This window comes from Platalea leucorodia (assembly GCF_965183815.1).
Source record: "Platalea leucorodia genome assembly, chromosome: 3".
In the NCBI taxonomy this organism is placed as follows: Eukaryota; Metazoa; Chordata; class Aves; order Pelecaniformes; family Threskiornithidae; genus Platalea; species Platalea leucorodia.
In genome coordinates this window covers 14,777,704-14,791,784 of record NC_138825.1, presented here as the reverse complement: position 1 = coordinate 14,791,784, position 14,081 = coordinate 14,777,704, and the positions used below count along the sequence as shown (strand labels likewise).

General features: G+C 57.9%; 2 protein-coding genes across 2 annotated transcripts in view; both read left to right on the top strand.

Moving 5' to 3' along the window:
• The first annotated feature begins 6 nt into the window (after nucleotides 1–6).
• On the top strand, nucleotides 7–4,856 carry LOC309587927 (heme-binding protein 1-like). The gene is made up of 5 exons (XM_082306531.1): nucleotides 7–216; nucleotides 387–472; nucleotides 3,073–3,214; nucleotides 3,357–3,540; nucleotides 3,696–4,856. The coding sequence occupies exons 1-5, from the start codon at nucleotides 51–53 to the stop codon at nucleotides 3,868–3,870; spliced, it is 753 nt and encodes a 250-aa protein (XP_082162657.1). The 5' UTR covers nucleotides 7–50; the 3' UTR covers nucleotides 3,871–4,856.
• Nucleotides 4,857–4,891: 35 nt separating this feature from the next.
• PTK7 (protein tyrosine kinase 7 (inactive)) overlaps nucleotides 4,892–14,081 on the top strand; it is a 40,631-nt gene continuing 31,441 nt past the window's right edge. The window contains exon 1 of the mRNA XM_082306530.1: nucleotides 4,892–4,974. The gene's annotated coding sequence lies outside the window, so the exon portion shown is untranslated. The remainder of the gene's footprint in view (nucleotides 4,975–14,081) is intronic.

Sequence of the window (14,081 nt, the reverse complement as noted above, 5' to 3'; positions counted from 1 at the left end):
CTGCCCGCCGCGCCGCCGGCTTCCGGGTGCGCGGCGGAGGGCGGGCGGCCATGGCGCGCATCACCCTGGAGGACCTGGACGGGCTGGGCGAGGAGGCCGCCGGCGGCGGCGGCGGGGAGGATGGCGGCGAGGGCGAGGAGGAGGAGGAGGAGCGGGGCCGGTTGTTCGCCCACTGGGAGGCGGTGGCCAGCACGCACCGAGTGAGCCTGCCCCGAGGTGAGCGCCGAGCCGCGCCGGGGGGGCCCTCCCGGGGCTGACGGCGCCCTGCGAGCCGGCCTCGGCCTCCGCCTCGCAGCGGGGTTGGGCGGGCCGGGCCCGGTGCGCGGCGGGACTCCCTCTGCCCCCAGCCTGGGCGAGCCTCGCCTCTCCTGTGCTTTGCCTTGCAGACATGGCGGGACCCATCGTCCAGATGACCCGGCACAACCAGGCCCGCGAGCCCGTCCCCTACGTCAGCCTCTCGCAGCGCGAGAAGGTGAGGCCCCCTCCTCGCCGCACACCCCGCTTTTCGTCCCCCGCCAGCCTGGGGAGCTCGCCGACGTCGGCTTGCCTACGCCGGCCTTGCAGAGGTGTCCGCAGAAGCGCAGCAGCCAGGATGGCCGCTCTGGACCGGTGCAGCGTTCTGCCGTTCCTGCGTCTCCTCCTATGCCGCGTCGCGGCAACGCTCAACTTCCCAGCCTTTATTTTAACATTAGTGCTTTCTCTGGTCTCCTGGCTTCCAGCTGCCTCCTTTACCGACCTATCCCCTGCTGGGGTGGGCACATCCAAGAGCGTGAATTTTCAGTCCAGAGCCTGCTCCCGGCCTTGCTTAAAACACCTTGTTGCATAGCTCAAAGCCCTGCCGGGTTTGTATTTGTGCTCGTTATGCGGCTGCTGGATGAGCTGGCACAAGATAAGGATGCTCCTGTGGGGAGCACAGGGCCTGTGGCCCTGGCTGTTAGACATGAACATGTGTTGTCGTTTGTAACAACTGCCAAGCCAAATGTGGTAGCTTCTGCGTGAAGATCTCCGGTTCTTGCTGCCTAAGTCGCACACCTCTCATCTCTCACGCTAAAGGGTGCTTCTGAGCTTTGAGAAATAACTGTGAAGGAGTGCTTGTCAGACCGGTTCCTGTGTCTCTGCAGGCTTGGTTGGGCTTGCTACCAAGAAGACATCTGTCAATTGTCCTCTATATGAGGAGAGCTTAACCAGTTTCTTCTGGGCTGAGGTCCAGCACTCCTGCCTGTAAAACACGTCTGAGCCTGTGGGTTGTGCAGCTCTGAACCGGGGCGTCACCACACCCCCTCTTCCCCTGTTCTTCTGGGTCCCAGGGACTTAGTCTGGGCTCTTCCCTACCTCTGCTGCTCCCAGTCAGCAACGGGGCTCCGAGACGTTGTGGGGCCTGAAGATCTTTTGTTGCTATTGGCATCCTCTCTGTGCCTGCGGAGGATTCTTGGAGTTTGGCTCTGGGGCTGGGTGAGGAGACAGGAGCCGCTTCCTGGCATTAGTGCTGAGGGGTCTCTGGAGCTGGGGCCCTTAAGGACACGCTTCCCAGGCTCAGGCAGGTCGGTAGGTAGTATTTGGTTGCTCCTTCTGAGCTATCAGCGCTGCAAGCCCTCATCCTCTTGGAGGCAAGTGAATTGCTCTGTCAGTACTTGTACTGTCAGTACGAGCCTTGCTCTGTCGTACTCAGTCAAATTCCCCAGCTCACATCGCAGGGACCTGTTGCCACTGGGTCTGCGTGAAGCATCTTCATTCTTTCTCTTGGTCAAGTCTCATCTTCTAGAGTGGTGGTGCTTCATATAAGGATCAGGCTGTGGAAGGACCAGACACCATGCCTTGCTGGGTTGATAGGTTTATTTGCAGATGGCGTGGCAGATGAGATTTGCAAATAGTCTAGAGGGACTGGCAGTTTCCTTGCTTGGAAAGTGTTCTTGCTCTGCTTTGCTTGGTGGGACTGTAGCAGGCATGGCCCCATCTGGAGGGTGGCCTGCAGCGTTTTGGGGCACTCTTCTTCCTGGCACCCCACTGATGCACATGAGCGGCCCAGAGGCCTTCCTTCTGCCTTTGGTTTGGCTTTCTGAGTAGAGACCTGATTTGGGTGGAGGCACAAGGAGGCTGCACTCAGCGTTGGGGCTGGTCACAACTTCCTGGCTCACTCACTGCCAGCACAGCTGTGGAGCACAGAAGTTGGGACAGGTGCCCTGGGCTCCGTGGAACAAGGTCGTCTCATGACCACTTCAATCTGGCTGAAGAACAAGCTGAGAGCAGGAAGATGGGTGCTGGCTACAACGTCCCAGCCCCTCTTTATGCGGTACCTGGCGTTATAACCATGCCATGAGCTGAACTATGAGCAGATCCAGATGCAATTTCCCCACTGCACCTGCCCCACTTCTGTGTTGGGCTTGTCCAGAAGACTGGGCATCTGTGATGGAAATAGAGATTCTGACCCATCCCACAGAGCTGTCCCCTCTGCACCAGCTAAGTTCATGTCTCTTCTTCCTCCTGTCACGTCTTGGTATGTGAGAAGGATCTGAGAGGAGTTTTGTTCGAACCTCCACAGCTCCTCTGGGTGCTAGAGCTCTTCTGCCAGACTTTTCCTTCTGCTGGGCAGGAGGGTTTTTGCTTGTTATTCTCTGTGCACACAGTGATCTGGGGAAAAGGCACTGCACCTAAGAATCACGTCAACCTTACTGGAGGCCTTTGGGTGCCTGGAATCAGGAACATCCTTGTGAGTAGGCAGAACAGCGACTGGAGAGGAGCAGAAAGTCCTGTGCCCCCTGCTGAGGATGTGCTGCATTCCTTGTGCATGCCAGGAGCCTCCAAGTCTCCCTGCACCCTGTCCCCTGTCTGTGCTTTTCCTTTCGCTGACTTTTGCCCGGTGCCGTTAAATGTCCTTGTCTGAGGTGCGTGTGATGCCAGTTCCCCTCGCCTTCTCCGGCCTCCCCTGCCAATTCCTGACTAGCAGGGAGGTCTCATTTTGGCAGGGTCCTGTCTCCCCGCTTCCTGCCTGTCAGTGTTGGTTTTTGCCACCCAAGTGCTGCAGTGTTGTCAGCGTGCTTAACTCTGACCTGGCTTGTCTGTGGCCTGTTTCAGTGCGAGGAAGCAGCCTACGAGGAGCGGTGGTACCCAGCTGGGAAGTGGGCGTGTGTCACCAAGGGGGAGCCCATGTATGAGCAGAGCATCTCCATGAGCTTCATGAAGCTCATGCGCTACATCTGCAAGGAGAACTCTGTAGGTGTGTGCAGGCAGGGGCTGGAAGGGGCTGGCAGGCTGCGCAGCGGGAGGGCCCTGCCACTGTTCGTCTGGAGTGGGGAGGAGGGCTGACGCCACTGACCCAGCCATCTCACTGTGCCCACTGCCTTCCTGCCTCCTTCCAGGTTGCTATCTGGGCATGACAGTCCCAGTGCTCAACGAAATCCACTTGACCAAGGAGGGGACCGAGCTGGAGCGTGAGGTCGTAACTGCCTATTATCTCCCGGGAGAGTTCCAGCAAAACCCCCCTGTTCCCACGGACCCCGAAATCCACATCACTGAGAGGGCACCACTCTGGGTTATAACCAGGTGACCCCAGCACCAGAGGTGTTTCCTCAGCTCAGCAGAGGTGTATGAACTCCCTGCACGGCTGCTGTGGTTCCTTGGGCAGAGGGATGGGAGCCCTGGCTGTGGGAAGGGGGAATGTGCTGGCTCTGTTGCTTACGTTGCTCCCTTTGCTGTAGGGTTTTCTATGGGATGACCACTGAGGAGACGATTCTGCGAGAGATCAGTCTCTTCTGGGAGCTCTTGGGCTCCACAGACACTGTGCTCCGGGAAACCTACATCGTGGCTGCTTATGAAAATCCCAGCATCCCTCAGCGCCGCAATGAGATCTGGTTCATCTGCCGAGCAGAGTGAGTCCCCTCCGTGACCGCAAACCGTCCTGTGACTGGACCTGGTGTAGATGGCAGTTCTGACCCAAAGGAGACGAATGCACATCCTGACCCACCGTTCACCCACAAAATGACAGACCGGGAGACTGCGGGGTGGGTTTGCTCTCTGCCCTGCAAGGGCCCAGCCAGGGGAAAACCTGTCTGGTCTGCACTTCGCCTGCCCCCGCAGGGGCCAGCTGAGGCTGGAGATGGCACCGGGGAGAGTCTCTGCAGCAGGCTCCTGGTGGGAAGCACCTGGTGGGGGCTCATGTATGGCAGTAACTGTGCGGGCCTGTGCAATGTGCTAGCCTGGCCTGGGCTTCTCTCAGCTCTGCGCTGGGGTTGCAGAGCTGTGCCAGGCATGCTCGTGGGGCTTGTGGTTGGCAGAGTCACAAGCTGACGGTGTCTAGAAGGCAAATGACTGTGTACGAGTTGTGAGACTCTGTCTGGGCTCTGGCCTGCTTCCTGTGAGAATGGCTGCCTGTCCCGAACAGAGGCACTGAAGTACTGCTACAGGGACAGTGGGGTTCGAAGGAGGAAAGGGCTCGCCACAAGCGAGATGTGGATCTGGAACGTTTCCTGCCGGGGTGGCTCTCTTTGGACTGTTGGGTGCCTCCCTGGCTGTCAGTCACCATCCCTCAGCCAGGACCGGGGCGCTGGCAGCCTTCATCCATCAGTTGTGGGTGCTGTTTTGTGGACCTGCTGCAAGCTGAGAGGGACAGGTCCTGACAGCAGCAGCAGCGGCGGCACCGCTGTGTGTTGTGTTGTGCATTGATCAGCGAGTTTCACATCCATGAATACTGTCATGCTTTCCTGGGGGAAGCTGGCAGTGCCAACAGTAAATAAACCCAGCTCAAACCACTGCAGCTGCCGATCACTGGTGGTGGGGATGGGGGGTGCCCAGGTTGACTCGGGAAGAGCCTTGCTCTCCTTCCTCAAGATGCTCCAGGCTGCAAAGCTGTGGCTAATCAGAAGGGCTCTAATGTTTGCCCAGGTTACGGCCTTGTGCTCAGGCAGGCACACCCTCTGCTTCGCTGCACAGGGTGCTTACGTTGCTGCTACAAACAACTGTGGCCACACTCTCCTGCAGGTAAGGTGGTTTTCTGTTGGATGGGGTCTGCTCTAGCCTCATTTTGCCCCTGTGTGAACGTTGGCTCCTTTGACTGTACTGCACATGGGCACCTGATCTTGGGGGCTGAGAATTCGAATGTGACTGCACATTGTGCTGGTTGGCTGCAGGAACTGGTGTGCTTTTGCAAGGATGTGCTTAACTGGCTCGGTGTGGGACTTCTGACTGCTTCTGACCCAGTTCCCTAGGATTTTCCTCCTGCTGTAACTGGAGGTGTGCGGTGTGGCTCACCTCCTGCTGCTCAGACTCTGGCCCTTTGGCCCTACAATGCAGCCGGAGCGGGGGAAGGCCAGGGCCAGCTCTGTGGTCTCATTGCCCTCGCAGTGCAGGTGGCTTCTGCCACGCCATTCTCCAGTCAGATGCTGTTCGCTGCCCTGTCTGGGCTGGCTGGCAGCGACGGCTCCTGGCTGCCCAGCCTGCGGCTGTGGGGAGAGCAGGGCCAAGCACGTTACGCCCTCCTCTTCAAGGGAGCGAGGTAGCTTCAGGCAGAGTCCAGGCAAGCACAGCAAGAGCCGGCGGTGGTTTCCTGGGTATCTGGTGGTGCGGTTCTTGTCCCTGGGGCACTAAAGGCAGGCAGGGCCGGGGAGGTGCTGTGACCGCCTGCAGCTCTGAGGGCTGATGTGGCAAGCGCTCCTCAGATAAGAGTGGCGATGCCTGGATCAGCAGCGCTGTGCTCACTTCCCTCCTGGGGAAGGAGAAGCAATTGCCTTGTGGGAGGCTGGGATCAGGTGGCTCAGCATCAGTGGGAGAACAAAGTCAGCCAGAGTGTGTGGGGCAGAGACCCTCTTACTACACATCAGCTGCTTTTCTTGCTTGCCCTCAGCTTGCAGGTGGAAGTAAAAGTTGCTTTCTAGAGCTTGCTGAACAGGCTACCGCTTCCTCTGAGGCTGCTTGGTCCCCAACCACAACCAGAACAGCTTTCGGTGACAGGAAGCGGTGGCTTCCCTATGGGAGAGGACTGGTCTGAGGCTACCGGCAAAGCCGCGCGGCCGCGTGCCCTGCCGGGGCGGCTCCGTGGTCTCCCAGGCCCTGCCGGCGGTGGCGAGGGAAGGGGCTTCTGGTGCGGCTCCGGGCTGGCACGGCCATGCAGGGCAGCAGGCGCGCCCCGATCCTGCGCCACAGGTTTTGCTGAGTCAAGGCTTCAGCATCCTCTGTGATCCATCCAGCAGCACTCTCGGGGATGCTGCGGGCTGTCTGATGGCGAGCCTTCCACGCGGTACCAAAAGCAGCCAGCGTTTTGGAGCTTCGGCAAACCGGCTGGAAAACTGGTGGAACGCAGCAGGGCCGCGGCGGGCGTTCGGGCGGGCCGGGAGGCCTCCGGCCTGCGCCGTGCGGGGGGCCGGCCGGCTTGCGCCGCTGCACCCCGGCTTTCTGGGCGAACGTGGAGGAGCAGCGAGGAGCAGGCAGCGCGTTGGGAGGAGCAGGCAGCGCGTTGCAGAGGAGCAGCGAGGAGCAGGCAGCGCGTTGCGGTGCTGCAGCTGCGTGCCCAGCCCTCTGCCCGCCGCGGGGTGCAGAGCTGCCGGCTGCCCCTGCGGGGTGCGGAGGGGGCTCCCGCCCCCGGTTGAACGGCCGAGACCGTCGCGGGAGCGGGGAGCCCGGCGGCGGGAGGGGAGCTCGGCCGCCTCCCCGCCGCCCCGGACCCGCCGTGCCCCGCCGCCGCGGCGGGGGGCTGAGCCGGGCGCTGCCCGCGGGCCCCCGCTCCCCCCGGCCCCGCCCGGTTTCCGGTGGCCGCCCCGCCCCCGGAAGCCCCTCCCGGCGGCGGCGGCGGCAGGCGGGGCGGCGGCATGGCCACGGGACGGGGCGCGCACTGACCGGCGCGGCGGGGAGCGGCGCGGAGGATGGCGGCGGTGCGGGCGCTGCTGGTGCTGGGTGAGTGCGGGCCGGGCCGGGCGCCGCAGCCTCCCCCCGCCCCGGGGATGCGGGTCCCGGTGCCCGGCGGCGGGGCTTCGCGCCCCCCCCCTCCCCGGCGCGCTGGGGGGCGGAGGGGCTCCGCGGCCGCCGCCCCATCCTGGTCCGGGCCCCCCGGGTTCCCCTGAGCCCGGCGGTGATGATGGAGCCCGCAGCCGCGGGGGCGGAGCAGGGGTTTCGCGGGGCCCCGTCGCTTCGACCCCGGAGGGCGGCCGCGCCCCCGCCTCGCCGAGCCCCGCCGCGCCGCGGGAGTCGCGGAGCGCCTGGCCGCGGCTCCCCCTCCCCGGCGTGCGCCGGCTCGCCCTGCCCGCCCCTGCCGAAACGAAGCGGGATGCAAATGCGCCAGGCGTTCGCCGCCTGGGAGGGGGACGGACAGGCGCTCCCGGAGCCCCCTCTCGCCGGGCTCGGCCCCGTCTCGCCGCCTCCCCCGGCCCCGGGGCTAGGAGACAGCAGCGAGGCTGTTTGCGTGCAGCGGTGGGTGGTTTTCCCATGAAATCTGAGCAGATCAAAGCTCGGAGGCAAAAAAAAAAAAAAATCACACAGCGGGCTCCCCCCCCCCCCCCCCGTAGAAATTGGCCTCCCGAGCGCTGAGGGGGTTTTGTCCCTTGCTGAGCGCGCTGGGATGAGCCGTCCCCGCTGTGCCAGCCCGGTGCTGCGCAGGGTGCCAGCCGGCCTCCCTGCCCCTTCCCGGCTCCGCCGTCCTCGGCAGAGGCTGGGGGGCGGCCGGTTGGTTTTCCTGGCTGCTGCTTTTCACGGTGTTCGACCGCAGCCGCAAGGCCCCAGCCCGCCTTCCCTCCCTCTGCTCCGTGGTGCTTCTCCCTGCTGGCTTCCTAGCGCCATTTTCCTTGCCTGAGGAGCCCAGGGTTTTGGCTGTGGCACGAGAACCACGGGGGCTGTGAGCGGGTTTCCATCCTGGCTTTGAAGGGTCCCACGTCCGTCCCACGCCACGCCGCCTTGTTTCTCGCCCCCTTCGGCTGGAAACCCTGCATGCAGGGTCCTGGACATCGCCAGTACCCGCCTGTGGTCCCTTCTGGCGTCACCGTGCACAATTGTATGGTTTGTAGTTTCTGCTGCAAAACCAAGAGCAATCTTAGTCTAGCACCTGGGGACGATACTGCCTCTGAGGGGAAGGTATTTATAGCGCTGCTGCTTTTCACGTGTCTGGAGCTGTGGCTGAGCCCTGCTGCCAGGCTGCAAGTAATGTCCAATTTACAGCTGATAAGCACGAAAAGCAGCACTTATTTAGCTGATTAGCACCGTAATTGCCGATTGCCTTGGCAGCCTTCTGGGAAGGCTGTTTCTGGAGCGGGAGTGCACGCTTTGCTTGGGCTCTGGTTTGGAGCCACGGGGCCCTGAGGACCTGCTGCAGCGTTTGCCTACCTGCCAGCCTGCTGCCAGCGGCAGCTGGGATGTGCAGGCCTGCCCGTGAGGGCTCTCCGCCGCCTCTCCTGCCGTCACGCTCCCCTCTCCAGTTGCTGGAGTTTCTCTACTGCTCCAAGCACGTACTCTCCTCCTTGTTTCTCCTGCTTGGCAGGACCACGTCCTACAGCACTGGGAGGAACGTGCTGCCGTCTGGCTCACGGACACTGTAAAAAAATCTCAGACACCAGCAATGTGGCTGAAACGTAGTTTGATGTCTAGGTTTTACGGGCCAGTGGTAAGTTTTGCAGGTTGCGGGGCAGCGTCTCCCATTGCCTGTGGATGCTGTTTGGAGAGAGGGCTGGGGAAAGACCTGTGAAGTGTGGGGTATCCACGCCTCACGCGGGTCCTGTCTCTGATCCTCCTTTGCCACGTATATGTTCCAGGAGTGCTCGGTGCCTGAACTGCTGGTCCCATTCCTCCATTTCCGTTGCTCAGCAAAGCTGTGATCTTTCTGGCAATGACACTGCAGCGTGCCAGATGTGTGCTGGCTTCTGCTGGAACATGTGGTTGAAATGCTAGCGGAGGAAATATTTGCTGAGTCAACTCTTCTTTAAAGCTAAAAACCCCAAAAGGTCTATTTTGTTCTGGAAGTGCCTCCATGTCCTGTGCTGAGCTGTATGTTTCTGTGTGGCGGTGCTTTTCTTGTGCTCGCTAGCAAGCCTGTTCCTGAAGAAGAAAAATCTCTGAAAACAGGAATGATCAGATAGGATCGGAGAATTTCTCTTGGCTTTAAATAAATTTCCGATAGTACGACTTGGGTGACTTTCACTCTTTGAGCTGAAGCTGCCATCTGTTTTCCAGCAGCTCCGAGTCCTCTGCAGCCAAACCAAGTACTATGATAGTTCATCTGAGTGAGCATCCCTTCAGCAGCTGAAAAGCTGTGCTGCTCAGCACATTTTTGGGCTGTTTTGGGGCAAAGCGGTGACAAGCCAATACCATTGTTTTCTTATGAAGCATGCGATCCCCCTTGGGACTTAGCTGTGCTCAGGCAGTGCTCCGGGCAGGCTGTAACCCCGACGTGGCAGGAGCTTCAAAGGCACGGCGACTCCATAGTCATGGCCATAGGCACGTCTTTGTCTGCACAGTGGGTCCTGGACTACTGAGAGCTGGCACCGACCAGAGGGTTGTCATGTTCTGCATCCTTTAAAGATGTTCTCTGATCTCTTAATTGATCTGGAATGAGACCGTCTTCTAAAGGCACATGGGCAGATGTTTAAACTGCAGCGAGCACCTGTATTTAGTTGCGTGCTGGGCGATGAATGCTCTTGCTGATGGGAGCGTGTTTCCTCCCGGTCTGCTGAAGCCCTCTTGCTCAAGGGAGGTGGGTGGATGGCACCGCACATCTGTGTGTTGCTCGGATGGATAGGTCTCATCTTGTTTGACCAAAGGCTAGTCCATGTTGCATCCAAGCAGGCATACGTGTCTGGGGAGGGCAGCCTGCACTTTCTCCAGAGGCCACAGAGCCCAAGGGGAATGGAGGGAAGAAGGTAGGAAAGGACTGGGAAGAGAAGAGCCTGGCTTTGGGGCAGCGGGCAAGAACGCAAGGGCCAGTCTGTCTGTAAGCGATAAGGCACTTAAAAAAGATCTGAAGGCTGTGAGGCCTGGTTACAGGTATTTACTAGGGGAACTTTACACTAATATTTTTCTTCCCTTCATTGCAATTCATCTGCTATTTGAGCTGCAAAGATCAAAGCTGTCTTCCAGCAAGCACACGTGGACTTAAGTAAATAGCTGGACCTACACCTCTCTCCAGTGAATAAACACTCTTTCCTCTCTGAACATTTTCAAGCATAGCTCTCAGGCCTGGAATGCAAAATATTTCACATTAGCAGTGGGTGTTTCCACTGCTTTCGATATTTGGGAACTTGGAACAAATGCTTATTTAGCAGTAGACAGACCTGGGTACAAACGTGCTCTTTGTGAAGGCAGTTGCTGCTGCGGTGTTTGCAGGGAAATTCCCCTGAGATCAGAGGACATGCGATTGTTTGTCCAGACCCCAAGGAAACAGGACTCGTTCTCCTACCATGAGTGGCGGTCTCATGGGCTGGGACAGGCAGCTCTTTGGAGGGCAGTGAGGCTGACAAGACGCTTGGCAGATGCACAGGAACATCCTCCTTGATGAGGATTTAAGTTGCATGGGCTGTTAACATTGGATTTGAGGGGGTTTGCAAAAGCCATGAACTAGCACAGTGGATTTTGCTGTGTAAGTGAGAGAGGCAGCTGTACCAATTCACCTCCCCAGGCCCCTGGTGAACGCCTTTGGCATGGAGATACCTCCTGGAGAAAGCTGGTCATGCCCGAGGTGGGAGAAGGGCTAGTGTAGTGTCTTTTACCTTTACAAGAAATCGGCTGTGTCTTGGGGGAGAGGGGGAAGGGAGATGAAGAAATGACGATTTGACAATTGGTAACACGTTGGTTCTTGGGCATCAGCCTGCACGTCAGCATGGCAGAGGTGCCACGCTGGGTGGCCTGTTTCCATGTCCTGCTCCTTGCCTGGAGGACGTTGGGAGGTGGCATCCAAGAGCTGCTTGCAAATGCCTTTAGTCTGCTAGAAAAGCAGATGTTATATTGCGCAGTGGGGTTAAAGGGCTGTGCTGTGAATGTAGCATACCTTCTGTGCCACCTTGCCTGGAAGAAGCAATCCCACTGCTGAGCATGGGAAGGATTTGTCCTCTGAGAGAGACCTGACAGGGAGCAGATAGGGTTGCTGCAGGTTTTCAGGCTCTTCATGTAGCTGCCTGCTAGAGCAGGGGCTGTTCCCTGCGCTTTGTCGTGGTTGGGAGGCTCTGCATGTGGTTCATGTCTTGTTCCTGAGGTCCTTGTGGGCTTTCGGCAGTCCAGATACATTGTACATCTCTTGCCTCGTAGGGAGGCTGTTCAGAGGGAGTGCGAGTAAGGTGGGGGACCCTGGGGTCTTTTAGAAGCTGTTCGCTCACTCCCTAATGCCAAAGCTATTGAACCACAGCATAAGCAAGCAAGCACATGGCTTTTTGATTCTGGAGGATGTGGCCTGGGCACGGTCCTGCTCTTTCACCTCCTCCATCCTACCCGACCCTGTCAGGATCTGCTGTGCTGGTTGTGTTGATGAGCTGTCAGCTCTCTGTCTCTCCTCTTCCTTGCCTGTTGCTGGGGGATCTGATCCAGGGGCTGCATTCCTGCATTGCTGGCGGGTGCTGTGTGAGGGAGCAGTGTCCCATCGCCTCTCAAGTCGCACAGTGCCAGCAAATCCGCGTTGCATTGTAATGGGAACTGTTGCTATTGCTGTTTGGTTTAGACTGGACAGCTGGTGTCCCTAAACAAAAAAAGGCCAGACTGAAGGATCATCATGAGGAAGACCATCTCCTGCTTCACTCTTCCTGTGCCTTCTGAACGTAGCATTGTGCAGGCAGTGGGAAAGAAGAGAGGCTTGCAAGGCATGGCTTCATATGGATGTAGGTTAGTTTGGGAACTAGACCAGAGTGCAACAGAGGCTTTGCAGGATGCTCACGAGTGTCTGCAGTCTCAAGGAAGAATAGTTGTCTGGGGTTTCTTCTGGATATTCTCCTCCACGGGAGATGGGCGCAGGCTGGTTATAGTGAAGCTCCTCTGGGCTCTTGAGGTTGGAGACACATTCAGTGCGTTAAGCAGCTGCAGCTCTCCGGGTCCAGGCTGTGTGTCTGGGTGCTGCTTGAGTTCAGGTTGAAGAGTCCTGTCCAAAGGTTTGTCCCATGTTTCCTCTTGCCTCTGCCTGCTTTGGCACGTTGCAGCACGGTGAGGATGGACCCACGCCACCCTGTCAAGGCAGCAACTCCATTTCGGGTCATTCCTTTGTTCTGGGGAAATGCTTGGCAGCAAGCGCTGTTCTCCTGTGTTTACCTGTGTCTCCTTTTAATCTGTGCAGTCCCTGCCGAGTAGCTGTGGAAGATCTTCAAGCCAAACACAAGTGGTCTTTGTTTCAAAGCATCAATTTGTGTTGGCAGCCAGGTCTGCAGCGCATGTGCTTTTCATTGACTGCTGCTCCAGCTCTGTTCCTCACTCTTGCCAGTTTTTTTTTAAATTTAATACAAAAATGTTTTTCCTGAGCTTAAAAGGCTGAGCCGTACAGTACTTCTAGTCTTAATTTAAGCCTTGCCTTTTTCGGGGAAGCAATCTCTGTCTGTACACAGAACAGACTGCTTTCCTCTCCTCTGAGAGGTAACTAATACGTGCTGTCTGATCAGCAAAGAGAGAGGTGAGGGGGACTTCAGAGTGGTTTGCAGGCTTCTGAAAGCCTGGTCTGTGTGCCTGGAATGAGGAGTTTTGGTGTGCCGGCCCAGCTCGGGCCGTTCCAGGGCCTGCTTGTCTTAGAGCACTTTGGGAAGGTTGATGGGTAGGTGCTTTTGTTGATACTCTTTGCAGACTGTTACTGCCTGGGGCTGCTCCTTTGATTTGGTCAGCTTTCAAAAATCCATCCTCTATTCTCCGATTTTGACCCTCTGAAGTCGTTCTGCAAGGACTTCTCTTGAAAACGCATTTTAATCTTTAAAAATACTAGGTGGCATCCAGGGAAGGCCCAGGTCCCTACTTAAAATGTTCCTGTTGATAGTGAACAGATGGATGCTGGGGTGTCCAGGTGCCCCCGAGAGCAGAAATGAAAACTAGCCAGATCCAACCGCAGGAGAATTCAGACTGGGACTTGCCAGGGTGGAACGTCGCAGTGATGAGTATTCGTGAACTCCCTGTCCCCTTGCACAGCGGGTGCGCGCAAATTGTGTGTCTGGTGAGGAGGCATGGCTGTTTTTAACCGATGATTCCTCGTGTGAGATGGAGCTTGCCGGTGGGATACCAATGGCCTGTCTTCTCCTTGTCAAATTGAGCTCTGATTTGAATGGAGCAGGGAGGAAGTTTGGCATTTGTGGACTGGGGTGTGCACAGGGCACCTGAATGTGTGTGAATTGAATCCACCGCTGTCAGATGGTCTGGACCTCTGTGAGGTTGGGATGTCTTGGGTCGGTGTTCATATTGTGCAGGATGATGGATGAGGAAAACTGATACGAGCAGACTCCTGTCTGGAAGGTGGCGTGGCGCATTTGATTTTGGGTGCGTGAGCCCTCCCGCTCTGGAAAACGAGATGTTGCAGGCTGGGAGAAAGCGATGATGCACGCAGGGTTGCTGCCTGTGCTGGGAGCTGGTGCAGGAAGGGGTTGGGGTTTAAGTGAGTGATTATTAGAAGTCTACTTGTATTTCAGCCCCTGGTTGACATAGGTTCAGTTCCTAGATGACTTCTGTCCCGGAGGACAAGAGTGTCTGTGAGTGCTTTGCACTCAGACATCAGTGGTAATGACAGATACTTGTTTTCAGGGTAGCTCTAAGGTGACAGGCTTTATAACTTTTCCTCTCCTGCAATGCTGTTGAGAGATGAAGTTTGTCCCAGCATCAGGATTTTACACCTGGGTGCAGCTTGGGCCGCCCTGAAAAGCAGCCAAGCCAGCGCCCTACTGCCGTCGATATGGGCACGCCGGCGAGTTGGCTCCGTCCTCCGTCACCCCAAGCCAGAGGGCTCTGTCCCCAGAGCCACAGCACGGGGAGGCCAAGCCCTGCTCCAGCTGCAGAGGGGAGGCTTATGTGCCTCTGGGCAGCTCTGTGTAGGGTTGTTCTTGCTGTCGAACGTGATGCTGGCACAAGATAGGCACAGTATTGCTTAAGACCAACTATAAACGCTCTCCTCATTACGGTTGCTTGTTGGCCTCTTTAGGAGCACAAAGGAAGCCTTTGATTCC

Coding starts and splice junctions, on each gene's coding strand:
- LOC309587927 (XM_082306531.1), top strand. CDS start 51: ATGGCGCGCATCACCCTGGAGGACCTGGACGGGCTGGGCGAGGAGGCC. Junction 473..3,072: donor GCCTCTCGCAGCGCGAGAAG/GTGAGGCCCCCT, acceptor GGCCTGTTTCAG/TGCGAGGAAGCAGCCTACGA. Junction 3,215..3,356: donor CTGCAAGGAGAACTCTGTAG/GTGTGTGCAGGC, acceptor GCCTCCTTCCAG/GTTGCTATCTGGGCATGACA.